General features: G+C 38.9%; 1 protein-coding gene across 2 annotated transcripts in view; it reads left to right on the forward strand.

Annotated features, from left to right (window-relative positions):
* The window catches only part of Pde3a (phosphodiesterase 3A), a 271,067-nt gene that overhangs the window by 155,984 nt on the left and 97,487 nt on the right, over positions 1 to 17,596 (forward strand). For both annotated transcript variants that reach the window (XM_031383785.1, XM_031383786.1), the window contains exon 2: positions 1,035 to 1,085. In XM_031383785.1, coding sequence (XP_031239645.1) covers positions 1,035 to 1,085 — 51 coding nt within the window. The remainder of the gene's footprint in view (positions 1 to 1,034; positions 1,086 to 17,596) is intronic.

Raw genomic sequence — 17,596 nt, forward strand, 5'->3', positions numbered from 1 at the left:
GGGATGTGGGTGATGTATTCACTAGGAGGTCAGGCTGCACACCAGAGATGGAGGAGGGCTGTGGGTGATGTATCTGGTTCTTGCTGTTGGTGAGCTTCCTGGCTGTAAGTGGCCCTTCAGCTCGTAATTATGGGAAGTGTGTGTGCAGGGGAAATGAGTGATATCTCATTCCTCCCAGTTCCTATAAACATGTATATTTCTTTAATATTTCATCCTGAAAAAAAATTACTTTCTAACACGTAATAATCCTGCAGTATAGGCGAAGTAGCTCAGAGCTATTCATATTTTGGGGATAACTTGATAGTGCTTTATACTTTTTTGTAAAAAAAAAAATATAAGCATTAGATTTTGTAACTTGTGGAACATTTCCTGTTAAGTGAATTGATTCTGGGTGTTTTGTCCTTTTCCTTTTGTTTGTTTTGTTTTGCTTTTGCCTTTTGTGTTTTGTTTTGATTTGTGACAAAGTCTCATGTAGCTCACAGTGGCCTCTGACTTGTTTTAAACTCTGATCCTTCTCCCTCCACCTTTCTGTTTCAGTGTCGCAGGTGTGCGCCACCACACCTGGTTCTTCATTGTACTCCTTGAATCTCTCACAGTTTTGCAGTGTTACCAAAGAGAATCGAGAATAACTGAAAATAAGAGTAGGCTGCTTCTGCTTCTTACTGAAGTGCTTTAGACAGCCACACTGGGTGGCTTCCGCTGTTTATTTCCCTGAGCAGCCACAGGCTTACTGACATGAAGGTTTGCATAACTCGACATGTATTCAGGATTTCTCTGGCAAAGACACGAAAGCCATACATATTGGATTCTTTCTACCAGAGACATTCAGGCACCTTTGGCCCTAGTATGGCTTGAAATAGTAGCTATCAAGACAATTTATTCCTTCATGTTAATTTGCTCATGATGTCTACTTGATACTCTTTCTATTCGAAAACAGATCCAGCAGTTTAATTATTCTTTCAAAGCCTGAGTAAGAATGCTGGTCCCATAAAATATGCTCCTAATGTACCGTAACTACTGTCTTGTCTTCACAGCTTATGGGCCACTCAGAATGGGACCACAAGAGAGGACCGCGAGGATCCCAAGTAAGTGCCCTCCCTTCCCCTTTCTCAGGTTCTGTTTCTTAATGCTTTGAAGAATAGATTCTATGAAATTCAAGAAATAATAATCAGCCTACAGAGGAAGAGGCAAAATAATTGTGCCATTTGTTCTTATTAAAGTTAGCTGCAATTAAAGTCTGGATCTCGAGACCCATGGGCAGATGTCCGTTTTTCCCTCCTGAGACCTTCTGGGCCTTCCAGATTGCTCTGTGGTTATGTGCACATGAGCTCTACATGCCTCTCGACCCGCTAAAGGTGCTGTGTCCGACAGCCCACTCTCTGGACCTCATTCACTTCCTATGATAATTTTCCATGTGCACTCTTCCCCTCCTCTATCTTCCTGTTTCTGGTTAAATATTCTGAAATACAATCGGGGGTAAACTCTGAACTAATTAAGAAAATTTGGCCTCCAAATGAATTGTCTTTGTCTAAGGAATAGAAAGATGAAAGGACCTATTATTTTTGAAAAGAAACAAAGTCTTACCCCTTCTATATTACCAGACTGTTTTCATTGTCTCGTTTTATGTCTTAGGCAAAAGGGAAAAGCTTCCATGACGCATTTATCCTCTTTAATGACCTAATTAGACAATGTGGATATGCTTTTCTTCCATAATCACATTGCCTGACAGAATAAGGGCTTGTTTTCACACTCAGAAGATCCCCTTTCCTCTCAGGATATTTTGTAAAGATGTAGAAGATATACTTTTCTCATAGCAGCCTCTGTTTACCTGACTGTAAACAGGACCACAAAAAAGTATGTGGTTGGAAATTCTTAGACCTTCATTCACATATGTGAATGTGATGGACAGTAAATGTCTGTTCACTGTCAAATGTGGGTCACTCCTGGGTATATTTCAAGTATCTATATGTGCCTATGTCCTCACTGTGTGTGTGTGCATTTGTGTGTGTGCGTGTGTGTGTGTGTGTGTGTGTGTGTGTGTGTGTGTGTATAACTGTTCACTTAGATGACTGGGAAAATGATGTCAACCCAGTAGGTTGTTTCAATGCTGCTGTTAGAAGATCTGTTTTGTTTTTATTTTATTTTATTTTACTTCAACTTTTATTCAATATTTTTTAAAAAACTTTTTATTAAGCATTTCTATTGAGTATGTTTAGGTAAAATCTTCCTGAATATATTGTCCTAAGCAACAGAGATGTAGTAGAAAATCAAACTAATACTATGAATCTATTTTCATAGAAGCTGTGATTCTTTTCATCTATACCAGTTAAATTAATGAGTAATGTAAGCAAACTCAAATCGGGATTATCCTAAGGACTGTGTCCTGTGTTTTCTTCTCTGCTTCCATTTCTCTGACACTTATCTCTCTGTTCAAATCTTTAACGTCTTAAGTCACAGCTTGCTGCATTGTGGGTAGTGAGTTGTTGACATTAACAGAATAAATTCCATATGATTGAAAACCACTAGTAGAAAGAAACAGCACCAGGCTGAGGATATGGCTCAGTCATTAAAAGCAAGAACTGTTCTTACAGAGGACCTGAATTTGGTCCCTAGCACTCACACTAGGTGACTCAAAAGGGCCTGTGACTCCCACTCCAGGGAATCCAATGTCTCTGAGCTCCAGAGGCATACACACACAAAACTGCATGCACACAAAACAGCATGTACACAAAACTGTACATACACATAAAAACTGCACATATACAAAAATGCACATAAACAAAAATGCACATATGCACAAAAACTGCACATATACAGAACTACACATACAAAAAACTGCACATATACAGAACTATACATATACACACCAAAACTGCACATAAACAAAACTGCACATACATACAAAAAACTGCACATAAACAAAATTGCATATACATATAAAAAACTGCACACATACAAAACTGCACATACACACAAAAAACTGCACATATACAAAACAATACATACATAACAAAACTGTGCATACACAAAACTGCACATATACAAAACTGCACATGTAAAAACTGCACAAATTAAAGAGTTGTCAAAATAGTTAATAAATAGCATAAGTAAGTCCATAGTTTCTGATCGTTAACTCCTAAATGCTTTGATGTCCAAGCGACTTGTGGAAGACATGTACTGCCAAAAGAATATAGTAAAATATACACATATGTTGTTTTTTAAAGTCTTGTCTCTAAAGGCCATTGTGCTATAATTTATATTAATGTTGGGTTTGGTCACACTGTCATATGAATCATAAGAAAAAGTATCCTCCTATTAGTTGTAAGTATAAAAGAAAATACAGAGTAAAGCAAATTATATTCTAAATATTACATATAAGTATAAAAGCTTACAATTGTATATGAAAAAGTGTTTCCATAAATTTCATAAAACTTAGATGACAGTAGAAAGCCTGCTTGGTTCAGAAAAGCAAAAGAGTTAGCTGAATTAGCTAACAATACAATCCCCTGCTCCAAGTAATTGTATCCTGCACAGCAGGGACTTCTTGTACCTTTCCACCAGTGGAGTGATTCTTTTCAAGGTGGTATACCTTTGTTGCACTGAGCCTTCAAGTAACATGGAAAATGTCAAAGTAAAAATGCTCACTAAGAAGTAAGAGCAGTCACCCTTCATCCTTCTGAGATTCCACAAAGATGAACGGAGCACTAAGTAACAACCTCTGACCCAATTCAAATTTCTTACTGCATTGCTGTCATAAGAAACCAAAAGCACTGGGTTGACCATTAGTCCCTTTTCTCTTCCTGTCTTTTAAGTACATATAATATTCTCTACTATACACATGCTGCCTGAACAATCAGACCCCTCTATGTGCAGTCCTTGGTTGGTGGTTGAGACCCTGGGAGCTCCGAGGGTACTAGTTAGTTCATATTGTTGTTCATCCTAAGGGGCTGCACACCCCTCAGCTCCATTGGTCCTTTCTCCAACTCCTTCACTGGGGACCCTGTACTCAGTTCAATGGATGGCTGTGAGCCTCTACATCTGTATTATTCAGGTACTGTCAGATTCTCTCAGGAGATAGCTATATTTAGGCTGGCTTAATCTTCTTTAAAGGTTCAATCTTTTAAAGGGAATGTCAATCATGTTTCATCGGAATGCCTGTCATGTAATACTTAGCTAACACTCCAAGGATGCAGTGAAGTCCAATCTCATTTTGGTATAATTTAGAATGGTTTACACGCACTCACTTTATGTTAATACATGATGGCTATGGTTTGAAATAGAACAGTTGTATGAGTGTGGAGAAATGGCTCAGTGGTTAAGAGCATGCACTGCTCTTGCAAGGGGATCCATGTTCCATTCCTAGCACACATGTCAGATAACTGACAACTGCCTGTAACTCCAGCTCCAGGGAATCTGAAACCCCATGTCTCCTAGGACCGGACACATATACATGCATACCCAGCTACACAGACCCATAATCATGATTAAAAATAATAAAATCAGTATTGAAAAAGAAATAGAACCATTTTTCTATTTGTAATTCCCAAATAAGGCATCCGGCAGAAAAAAATACCCAGTAAATAAAGAAAATGGAATGGAACTTTGGCGATGGAAGATAGTTCTGTCTGTCTAGTGGAATTAGGACTACTTCATAGAAATGGTACCAGCAGGGGGAAGCCTTAGTTGCTAGGCAAGTCTCCAGAGTGCACAGAGGGAACAGTGGATGATGCTATTCGAATAACATTCTGAACTGGGACATAACTGTGCATATGTGAATTTTCTTTGTAGCTTTACTTTGAAACCTATTGGGTATGGTTGTGATCTGATGTGAATTCCACACAGTATTGATGGGACAGGTTCTGTCACAGGAATTACTCTAAAGGGCTAAGGCAGAGTGCTATATGACATTAATGAGATCATAGGGGGAATATAAGGATAGTTGAGTTAGAACATTGGGAGATGTTCTGTGCCACAACAGAGACCTTCAATTGGGAAGATGACAGTGTCTGAGTGAGTGCCAGCAAGGAGCAGCCAGGATGGTAATTCCAGAAGGAAACTTCACACAAATACACAAGGGACTATTCTAGCTGTACTGTAGCCAGAAGAGAACAGATGACAATCTGGAAATGCTAGTTGTGCATGCGATAATTTAACTACAGCAGCAGATAGACTCCCAGAAGAATATTTGAAGAGAAAAACAGAAGAAAGGCCAGTTCTTGGGAATTACTCACTGGTCAAGCCGAGAGGAAGCCAGGGAGGGAGGTGTTGTGTGCACATGGTACGCATGAAGTCAGCAATGGGAGAAAATGAGTCAGAACTGAGCAGTACCATCAAAGAAAAGAGGGCTAAGACCATAGACTCAAGAGAATGAAAATGATGGGAATATCTTTGGGTTGGCTGACAAGGACACTGGTGAGTGTGAGCAAAGTCCTTTTGATAAAGAGGTGATGTTATAAAGGAGAATCCAGGAGCTGAACCAGGATTACAGTGAGATGGAAAAGCTTTGTTCAAAAGAAAGGTAGAATTGTAGAGAGAGGCGGGGACAGGAGGGAATTACACACTGAGTGTCCATAGTCACAGCAGACACAAGAAATGTGGGACAAAGCATCGGAGTATCTCCATAGCTGCCTGATGGGAGGCTGCTGACCACAGTGCAGAGTGCACTGATGGATAAGGTTTTTGTTCACACAGCCCACCTTTCCCTTTCACTCCATCCCAGCCATACACACCACTCCAGAAAACCTGAGCATATTCCCAGATGATCAGCATATTGGGGAATGCCCCCAAAGCATATGCAAATATGGAAAAGCCTTGGAAAATATTATCTGTCCCACATCTGGAGAAGAAACAGTGACCAGTCATACCAAATGATTAGCAGGCTTCTGACCTAAGGCTTTTTCCTTTTCTCGGGAGGCAGGGTTCAATGTGGGAGATTGTGAATGCTGGGAATAATGTTGTAGACATCAAAAGGAGAGCTAGCTTCGGGTATGCACACTGAGAAATCCTGGCGGGGATGGAGGTGACCATTCACCTGTGGTTTCACAGCCTTTAGGAGAATGGCAGAGGGGGTCACACAGAGCTTGAGAGCAGTCTGGGTTATAGGGCAAGACCTTATCTCAAGAGGTAAGTAAATAATTATTGGGGAGGTAGATACCTAGTCTAGCGGAAGCTGTAGAGCTGTTTTATCAGTAGCTCTGAATTTTCAGAGTGGCAAGCTCTTATGTGATTTTATCCTAAGAAAGCTCAGGAATTAACGGCACACACTGTTCTTGCACAGGATCCAGCTTTGGTTCCCATCACACACATGATGATTTACAGTCTCTGTGACTCCAGTTATAGGGGACCTGATACAGTGTTTGGGCCTCCATGGGTACTAGGCACACAAGCTGTACACAGATTTACAGAAACAAACCCTCTCTAAAACCTCCTCTGGCCCCCATGTGTAGCAGGCACACAGATGGCGCTCTCAGACATGGATGCAAGCACTCATATATATACAATAAAAGTTAACAAATCCTTTTTAAATAGTAAAACGTGAATATACAGAAATATATTTTTAAAATAGGAAAACATGTGTATCCAGGGTAGTGATATGGCTTAGCTAGTAGAGTACCTGCTTTCAAATCTGATGGTAACCTGAGATTAATACCCAGGACCTACGTGTTAGAGGGAATAAGTTCTTAACATTTGTCGTTCTGACACATGGATGTATATGAACAATAAGTACATGTAATTTTTAAGAAAAAAACATGACCTTTTTTAGCCTTTGAGTAATCAACATTGAACAAAATAATGTCCATCTTTGTATAGTCATGAGGAAACCATTTTTTGTGAACACTTAGTTTTATCTAAGGTCAATTTTAATCTTTAACCAGGATAGAATTAATTTCTTGAGGATTCTTGTAGATGCTTAAAAATGAGAATTTTCTCAAATTTTCCTTCATCCTTCAAGGTTATATCACATATGAATTATTCAGTAGCAAAGTTATTGTGTTCTTTTTATATCAAAAACTACCTGTCTTGCTCTGAATAAACTCCACCACCTTCTTGCATATCCTTGTTAAGATTCAGCAAGAATTTTATTCAAGCTTGTTTGTGTTATAGTCAATAATTCTCTGACTTAATCCATCAGCTTACAGGGTGCAGTTTCTTGTTTCTACTTTCTGCTTTTTGAAGCATCTGCTCTCAGTCATTAGATTATCCAAATATAGGAAAAATGCTAAATGATAAATAAACTTCCAGGATCACTCAGAGGTCCTTCATGTGGCGTTGTTCCCAGTCATACCACATGAAGTCAGGGCACGGCTTTCTCAGGAGGCAATTATGCTTCCCCTCCCCCTTCAAATTCTTGATGAAAAACTTTCCAGTGGGAAGTTAAAATAAGCAACTGAAAAAGACTATCCTACAAAAGGTACCTAACTGCAGGGGGTGATTCCAAGAACCCCAAATTTACTTATCACATGGCGGATGGCCTAGTTTGTGAGTCTATGAACATCCTATCATTTGGAAAAATGGGGAAAGATTGATAAATAAAAATATAAATAAAGATTGATAAATAAAAGAACTTACTTACAGGTTCTTTTTTTTTTTTTTTAAGTGTATTACTGATGTCCTACTGACAGCTAGGCTTTGTCAACTTGGTGTGATGGAAGTCTTGCTTTAGATAATGAGGTTCTGGTTTTACTGTTCATAAATAATTGAATTTGTTAATGTGCAGAGCATAAAGGTAGGTGAATGGATTGGTGGAAGATGTTACTGTATCAGGATCCTAGTAGGCTTCAAAGCAGCCTCTGAACTATGTCAGTGGTAGGACCTTTATTGTCTGTGTCATCCTGGTGATGCCAGTCTGTGAAAATGCTAGCATATACACCAATTCCCAGGACCACTTAGCTTTTACAGCTTTATGGCTTCTGGCTACGTTTGGTGAGACGTCATTGTACCTCAGGTTTCTGTCAGCCTGGATACCCAAGAGAATGGGTAGCTAACTTAACCCTTTACCAATAAATGTCTAATTTAGTAGTGGTCATTTATTTTCTTGGTTAAACGATTTATTTTTATAAGAGAATGTAAAGAACAATATAATTGTCTTCCAGATTTCTCTGGAACAATGCCGTATAAATGTATTAAAGTTATTTTTTTAATACATTTTAGGATGATGCCCAGCCACATTTCCTAGGAATTTATTATGAGGGATTAGTGTGAGCAGAGCAGAAGACATTCACCCATAGTCCAAGGACCCACTATTTTGCTATTGTTAGCATTTCATGCCTTGGGTAGTATTCACTGCCAGGGCTACTTTCTTCACAAACTTTCACTTGGATTTTTTTTTTTCACTTTTCCACAAGAGTATCAACTTAATAATGGATTAGACACCATTCCAATAATTGTCTCTTTGGGGGAACTTCTCCAAACAAGCATTTATTGATTGATTTAGTGTTGCTGTGGCATGTGTATGTATGTGCTGTGGAGGCCAGAAGAGGGCATCAGATCCATGGAGCTGGATTTAGGGACAGCCTTAAGCTTCCTCGTGTGGATGCTGTGAGCTGAACTAGAGTTCTCTGGAAGAGCTCAAGTGGCCTTAATCACTGAGCTATCTCTCATAGCTCTTGTTGTATTTCCTGTGTCTGTGTCTGGTACACTGTGAAATCTGTCCAGATTTTACTTCTGCGGCTTTGGACATTGCAACAAGTTCATGGCAGGGCCTATGCATTTTAGGTGTGATTTTGTCATCTTGTATAGTAGTCACCAGAAGGGACACACATTCACCCCTGTTATCAAATCTGCATGGACACTCTGGAATCTTCTTTCCTCATTTTGTGAAGTTTTTTTAAAGTCTCATTAATGACAGACATATCTTGCCCTTGTCCTCTGCAATGAGAAAATATATGAACTAATAGGAACATTTCGCACACAAGTGCCTTTGACATAAATATGCAAATTCTGGAAACTAATTTTACAGGTCTAAAGTTGTTCCCTTTAATTTAGTTGAAAAAAAAAATGAGCAAAAGCTGCCGTAACTTCCGAGCCTTTGCTTTATCTGAGCAAATGCAGAGTCTGGCACCAGGAGGTAAAGGCTGCTACCCTTCCCCAGTGGTAGCAATGAGGATGATTTCCAAACATGTCCAAGTGGTGTCAGTTGGGGAAGCAAAATTGCTTTTGGTTGAGATGATAGCCCTGTCTCTGCTGTGTGTGCAGAAGGGAGTTGGTGACTGTGGATTGATTAGCTTTGCCACCTCACATAGAAATATGGGAGTTTGCTCATTCGGTGTTTACCACTACACAGTCTCAGGGTTAGTCTCTAGGCCACACTTCCCTTTTAAAGACCATATTCACCTCCCTGTGAAGTTGTTCTTCTTTCAGTGGGAAAATGTCCTCAGAAGCTGTGAGGGGAAGGGTATTGTCTTCACCCTCACACACTGAAGTGCCTAACAGGAGGAGCATAGGAAAGCCAATGCTCCTGCCAGGTAGTGGCTGCACGGACCGGACCATGTGCTCCTCTGAGCTGGTGGACGGACGACCTTGAGTCCATCACTCTTTGTTAAAAGCCTTGGTCCTTTGCAGAGAACATCAATAAACAGGAGTCAAATGTGTCAGGCAGGAATCAAAGGGAAAATTGCCGTTGGCATTTGTGCTCTCGTTCGCCCGATGCTTATAGATCTGCAGACATATTTCATACTTATTGAATGGCCTCCTTATCCCGAGGTCTGGGGGCATTGTTCCCATGGTGTGTGCAATGCTGTATGAATGTTTTGCTAAATCACAACCTTGTAGGCCCTTATAAAACATCCAAAAAAAAAACAAAAACAAAAACAACGAGAAGGGCATGCATGCATAATGGGTATTTATCTGCAGAAACGTGCAGTAGAGTAAGCACTCTTTACATTGCTCAAAACCAGTACTTACTTCTTCCAGCCCCAGTACTTCCTGAACACTCCCATAGTTGAAATGGCCACAATTAGAAAGTGAAGTACAACATTATTGAGTGTAGAGAATCTTCTAAAGTACATATACAAATTCTGCTGACTAACTGTGCAAGTCTATAGTTTCCCCTGTTACTTACTAAAAAGAGGCAAAAGAAAACTACAGTAACTTCAGTATAGCTCCATTTTACCTTTGTATTGTTGAATGTGACAAAGGGAAATATCTTTAGGACAGTTGAACGGGATGATTTATGTACTTGGTGGCGCAGACTAAGATGATTCTCAGTGATCGAATGTTCTCTGAAATGGAAATAGGGAGGTTTTTTTCCTCTTCTACTTTCAAATAAAACTGAAGGGTGGGAAGAAAGTGCAGATATGAACAGATTGCCGTTAGAAGACAAAAATGTCAGGTGTTATAGCTAGAATTGATTCATTCACCACATTTTATTTATGTGGTGGGTAAAAGGCCAGTTGAGTAAAGAGGGTGGCCAGAGAGTGTAAGAATGGGAATGGTTAATCTCTACAGTGACCATGGACATGTGTGACCCTAAAACAAATTGACATAGGATTTTGGCCTTGGTCGACTTTCTAAAAATCTCCACAAGGAGAAATGTTTTTATTTAGTCTCCAGTTTTGTGTACAATTAGGTAGTTCTAATGGTATTATGATTGTATTTATGGTACCGAAGTTGCATCCACTGTAAGAAAAAAACCAACAAAGGTTTAAAAATATTTTTGATGTATTTCATACTACCATCAAAGACACTTGTTTTGTGTTTGTTTGTTTACATTGGATGGGTTAATGAGATGGCCTGCAGGTAAAAGTGCTTGCTGCCAAGGGTTGAAGGGCCTTTGCTCAGTGCCTAGAACCCATGCCTGTTCTATCTGTGTCTACAGATTGCCTGCAGGTTCTGTCCTTAGTGTCTAAACTTGAATCATTTTGTATGTAAAGAAGCAAATACAAGGAGTGAATATCCTACTAATTACTGAAACCAGAGCAGTAGATATCAATGCTGTAGTTATTTTGAATAGAGTTTCCTGTCAGTTTGAATTTTCTAGGTCCTGGTATTTGGGGGGTTGGCATGGTGTGTGTGTGTGTCTGTGTGTGTATGTCTGTGTGTGTGTGTGCATGTTTCAGTGTTCGTGTATGTATGTATTATATTGTGATATAAACGTATGTGTAGATTTGTATGTGTGTGAGCATGTTGATACATTACTCAGAGAACAATTCCTGAAAAATTCTAGCATGCTGCAATTTAAAGTTTGTTCTTGTTGGAAATCCACAGGATATTGCTGCCGGGTTCTGTGGCTGTACTACTGAGTTCTTCTGGCTTACATTACACACTTGGACCTCTGCAAGTATTTCCAACTTAGAGCTGTGTGGCAGAGTTCTTTTCTTTTCCACTCATGAAAATCCAGAGTTTAGAGAGAGTTGTTGATGCAGTCTCAGTGGCACACACTTTGAGAGTGATTTAAAGAGAAGAGTGTTTAAGAAAAAACATCTCAGGGGATGGTCTCTGAGATATAGATGGATTATGGCTCTAGAAGGGAGCTAAAAGAGTCAGGAAGATACACAAATAGTGAAAGTGCTACTTCTCTAGGTAGGGGATGAAAGGATGCTGCCTATCAAAGATAATGGAGCCACGCACAATGGACCGACATCCATCGAAGGTACCACAGAGTTGGGCACCGTGGTACCTGCCTATATAGCCCCAGCACATGGGAGGCAGAGGCAGGGAAATCATAGCAACTTCAAGGCCAGTCAGTTATAATTTATAAGTTGACTCAAGTAAATTGCGCTAAACTATCCTAGCAGTGGTGGCACGTCTTTAATCCTAGCACTTGGGAGGGAAAGGCAGGAGGATTTCTGAGTTCGAGGCCAGCCTGGTCTACAGAGTGAGTTCCAGGACAGCCAGGGCTACACAGAGAAACCCTGTCTCGAAAAACAAAAAAAGAAAAAACAACAACAAAATTGTGCTAAACCGCTGTGTTGAAGAAATGCATGTTAATTAGTAAGGTGACAACGTTCTAGTGTTCAGTTAAGTATTTTAAGGCTTAAATACTAAGCCTGCCTCCCCTCTATATACAAACTCAAATTTTACAATTTATTTTTACGGGTAATATTTAAACCTTAGTTTTAGTTGAAGCATTGATTCTCAATCCCAGAGCATGTGAGTCCTCCCTTCCTTCCTCACTTGTCCCCTTTCTGCCTTGTCCCTTATCCCATGGAATTTTTATGTGCAGGAGTAATTGTACCTCCTGCGTGGGATTTACATTAGAACTTTAATAGACGCCTAGGATACACATGGGACCAGGCTTTTCACTATTTTTTGCTGTATCTTTGGCTTTAATTCAATGGAACAAACTGAACTTGGCATTGCTATTTATGCCCCAAAAGAAGAAAAATATATAATTTTGCCATTTTTGATGTTGGATCTTGGCACTGTGGCTTTTGTTTATGGAAAAAGACAGGAGTCAGAGAAGCATTATTTTAACTCTGAGGATAAATAGTCATATCAAAATGAGATTTCCTTAAAAAAGCACTTGTTCCTTCTTTGCAGATTTATTGCCATAAATATTGCTATTAATCTGGCTTGAAACAAAAATTAAGTTACTGCGTTATTTAAATAGTAGAGTGTGTTTAAACGTAGGGCTGTAATCATGATGTCATTTGCACATACCTTGTTTGTGACCTGCATATAGCAAACCCCTTCATTTTATGATGGAGATTGTATCATCTTAATAAATCTTTTAGCATCACAGAGAATATTACACTTTTAATAAAACGAGTATTGCTTTTAATAAAAATGTGCACTAACATGGTTAGGCTTCTTCACTAGTACTTGTGGGTATTACTGGCACATTTAAGCCATTGTGTTTATCTAAAGTGATTTGCTATCAAGTATTGTTAAAGAAAAATGAAGAGATGACTAGGGACTGTGATTTCAAAATGTTGAAAGTACATTCTCTTTTTATATATTGGGGCTGGTGAGAATTATTTTTATGGAATGGGTTCTTTAAGCTTTATGAACCTATTTTCTAAGGAGAATTTTGTTAATATTTCAATAATGATTGTTCAAAATACTCAGATCAAAACCTGTGTTAGTGTATACTACAGAGAAAGAGGAGGGTTCTTTAAGTCTGCCCTTTTCTTTATAGAAACTTTTGAATATAGGCAAGCCATAAGAGGCTGGGTCTCAGTTGTATTCTGCATGGACTGAATTAGCCAGTTCTTTGAGGTATACTTTTCTATGGTCAGTATCGCCTATAGACCGCCTAGACTGACTGACAAGGTCCGCCTGCGATGCAGTCGGGAGAACTTCATTTTCAGAAGGTTAACAGGTGAAGAGAGTGTCATGTTATATCACTGAAAGGTGAGGACCAGGCTGTGAATGAACCTTGTCCGCATAGTGGCCCTTGTAGCAAATTCCGTGGTTACAGCTAAATTCCCTTCCTGACCATCTTGGTTTGTCTATTCACTGAGGGAGGGACTAGCATTCTAGCTGGATATCACCCACTTCTTCATTAGTTAAATGAAGGCTAGTGGCATCCTGTGAAGGGATGAGGTCAGAGAAACAAAAGTACAAACCATTGAGCTCAGAGGCAGGGAAATGACAATGGAAACTGATGGAGGTTTGTCTTAACCGGTAGTATCAAGGCAAAACCTTTTCATAAATCAGGAGATCCATCTATATCATCATCCGCATGAAAGGTGCCACCTAGGGTTGTGCAAAGAACAATGCATACTGTGACACACGGGTTCTTTTAGCCTTCACATCTCCTTCTACACTTAGAAAAAGCATCCTAAAGTCTAAATGTGTTGACATTGTTTAAGTTAATGCTGAATAAGGATACATTTCTGCTATGTTTTGACTTCTAGTTTCATTTTGTTTTCTTTTCCAACAACCCAGTATCCAAAATATGTGAAATTTTACGACTGAAGAGCGTTAGCTATTTCACTACTTTTTAACTTCATTAGCGCGTTTTCTGTGCCTATGATAAATGATGTTTTATTCCTTAAGTCCATGTTCAGTACAGCTCAGATATCTGAGCCACACTTTTCTCTATGTTGTCTACATCTTTCATCTCTTATATATTTGACATTTAAAATGCTATGTGGAGTTTTTCAAGAAATTTTGAGGTTCTCATATTTCTAAATTGTCTTGATGGTATCTCTTATAATGATTATCATTCAGAATTCCTTCAAAAATGTTAAATGGGTGAAGAAACCAATGGGTGGGTAGAAGGATTGATGAAGGGATTTGTGGGTAGATGGGTGAATGGGTGGGTTGATGAGTGGATGGATTGATGGGTGGATGGATAGATGGGTGGGTAGGTGGATGGATGGAGGGATGGACAGACGGATGGATGGATGGATGGGTGAGGCACATCATGGACATCTGAGCACATAGAACTTTCCTTTATCCAGTTTTACAAGTTGACTACAATGGAGCCTTGTAACTGAGGGATAGCTAGACTATCAGTGTTTCTTGAAATATGTTTTATAAAAGTATGAGTGACTCTAAGAAAATATTAACTTTAAAACATACTTTATTGTGGATAAGACATGGGTATCATATGTTTCAAATTACAATGTGAATTATATATGGTGGTAAAATGTATGAACAACCCTTCTGGCCTATAATGATTTTAAATCAAAGGAGGATAGTTAAAAAAAAACTAAAAAAAATTCATAAGTATAGAAAACAATCCCAAACAAGTTTTCCATGGGCTTCTCTAACTCATTATTGGGTACAATATACCCCATGTCAAAAGACTTTCTCAAAGATTTGAAATGATCGTTAGGAATTATTATGTTATCTTGGAATGTTTTTTTTTTGGGTTAGACCTCTTCAACAAAAATCTCAAGTAAAAATCAAATCTGTACCCAAACCAAAAGACTATTGTACTGTGAAATTATAATCTTTATCCAGTAACAATTTTTACATTCGTTTAAAATTCACTATCTTTCCTGCTATAAATATTTGATATTTTCTGCCCAGGTTGCATATTTAAGACTTTTGAGGTTTTACATTAACTTTTATGGAAGAACATACAACTATGTCAGAGGGCTTGAGAGCTGCTCAGAGGTTAAGGGCACTAGCCACTCTTACTGAGCACCTGAGTTTCAAGTTGCAGCACCCACCTCTGGCCGTTCAAAACTCTCTATAACTTCAGCCCCAGGGACATCCTACACTTTTCTGGCCTTTGTGGGCACTACACTCATGGGCACATACCCACATACAAGCAGGCATATGTGCACATAATTTTAAAACAAACATTTTTTTAAAAAATATGATCTCAATAGTAAGAAGGATGTGCATATCTTTCAAAAGGACTACTCTGAACAGACATTTTATTTATACCTAAGACATATAAATGATGCAGGTGGTTTTGGCACTTGGTGCAAGATTGGTTGTTAATGTAGTCTCAGTAATTCTGTAGATCAAGTATTTCTTCTTCTGTCCCCAGTTCCCTGGAGGTTATCTTTGTCAACATATGACACCATTGTCTCCTCAGTTGTGCAGGAGACACTCTTAACAACTAATCTACCTCTATTTAACACCCATTCTTATGTACTAGGTCTTTCTACAACCTTTTCTTGACTGATTAGTTGGTTGATTGCTTATTTTATTTACATGTTTGTTAGACCCACAGAGACTAGAAGAGGGTGTTCAATCCCCTACAGCTAATGTTAAATGAAGTTGTTGTAATCTACCCAGTATGGGTGCTGGGAACTAAACTTAAGTCCTCTGCAAGAAAAAGCACTTGTAACTACTGAGCTCTCTCTACAGCCTTCAAATAGTATTGTCAGTTGTATGGAAAGCAAACATTTAAGAATCATTGTCCTTTAGAGAACTATCTACCCAGTATGGTGATTTCTCCCAGCAGCAGTGGTACTATTGCAACTGCTGCCAAGCCTGTCTCCCCTGAAGACTCCTTATGTACAGAAGGACTGGAATCCACAGTCCCATGCACTGTGTATGCAGATCACTGTTAAGGAAGCTAGTGTTTTATCATGGAGCCAGGATTCCATCGGAATTAGTGTGACCTCTTTGAATGTAGCTAGTAGCTGGTGTCAAATCTCCTGCCAACTTCATTGACACTTCTGAAAGCCAAGGATTATATTTAGCCTGGAATTCACACTTTTAAAGAGTCACCCCGCAGGAGTCCACATAAACTATGGTGCTAAGATGGCCATGATGCAGAAAATAATGGTCTTAGAAGAAACAGTAAACATTCTAGTTCCACCACAAGATGTGAAAGTGACCCAAAATGGCAGGATTAGCCTTTAAAAGACTTGGTCTTCTCATTCACAAATGAAATTACTCCCATGTTGTATACTTTCTTGTATACTTGTTCTTGTATACTGTTCTTGATATACAGCACATTAGGAGGTCATAAGTAAGTAATGTGTGCAAAAACAAACAAACAAACAAAAACACCCACTGTCTTCTGATTTATTTTTTTTAAGACAATAGTCTCATTCTATAGCCTACTTTAACCTTAAACTTACTGTGTATCCTCAGCTAGACCTGAAATCTTGGTGATCCTTTTGAGTGCTGGTATTAAGTACCACACCTGGCTTAGTACTCTCAGGATAATTTCAACATTTTTACTGTCTTGATTCTACCACCATCATGCTATCTGAATCCACCACTATCATTTTTTCACGATATGGGGTGCTCAGGGCTTCCATTTCATCTAATCCACCAGAACAAGTATCTATTTTTCACTGGGAAATTGGTCTCTGTTTAAAGTTATGTCAGTGTTGGGGATAGGGAGTGGTTAAACAGACTTGCAGCTCTTGTAGGTTCAACCCCAGCACCCAGGTCAGGCGGCTGACAACTGCCTGTAACGCTAGGGGACCTGGCACACACACAGAGAGTGACAGACACAAAAACAGGTACATGTACATACACATAAATAAATCCAAGTCTTAAACATGAATACAAGCACATCAGCTTGTAGCATTTTCTGTTGAGCCTTGTCTGCTCAAATTGGTAAAATGTTGGTATCATTTCTCATCAAAAGAAATTCCTCTCTGTCAGGTTCCCTTCCACTGTATTAACATCTGGTATCGTGCCCACCCCCGCACCCCCACCCCACCCATTGCTGACTTCTGTAACAGATAGAAGGGGTACATCCTGACCTACCACTTTGAAATTCTTCCTTCTCACTTCCTGTAAATGTCACTTAGTGCTTTGTTTAGTGAGTCAGCTCAGATGACTTGAGCATGATAAATTGTCTGGAATAATTCGGGCTTCCTAAGTGATTCATGAAGATAAATTCATCATCATCCATAAGGCATTTCTTGGGGATTTTGAGTGGGAACATTAATTTGTGGTGTCCTCATTTTGCAAAACAAATTAAGAAAAAAATATTCTTACTAAAATTGAATTTTTAATTGATATTTTCAACTGTAGATCAAGAAGGAAATTAACTTCAGTAAATATTAGAATATTTAATAGTTATTTGGGTATATATATTACTAGGACTAATAAATGAAATTTTAATGTACAATTAATTATGATTGAGTTTTAAAATTTCTAGTTTAAAGTAGGAGGGAAACAATAAAATCCTTACTAAAATACATAAAAATAAATTTTATTTTAGCCGGGCGGTGGTGGCGCACGCCTTTAATCCTAGCACTTGGGAGGCAGAGGCAGGCGGATT

Source organism: Mastomys coucha, unplaced genomic scaffold (genome assembly GCF_008632895.1).
Source record: "Mastomys coucha isolate ucsf_1 unplaced genomic scaffold, UCSF_Mcou_1 pScaffold20, whole genome shotgun sequence".
Lineage (NCBI taxonomy): Eukaryota > Metazoa > Chordata > Mammalia > Rodentia > Muridae > Mastomys > Mastomys coucha.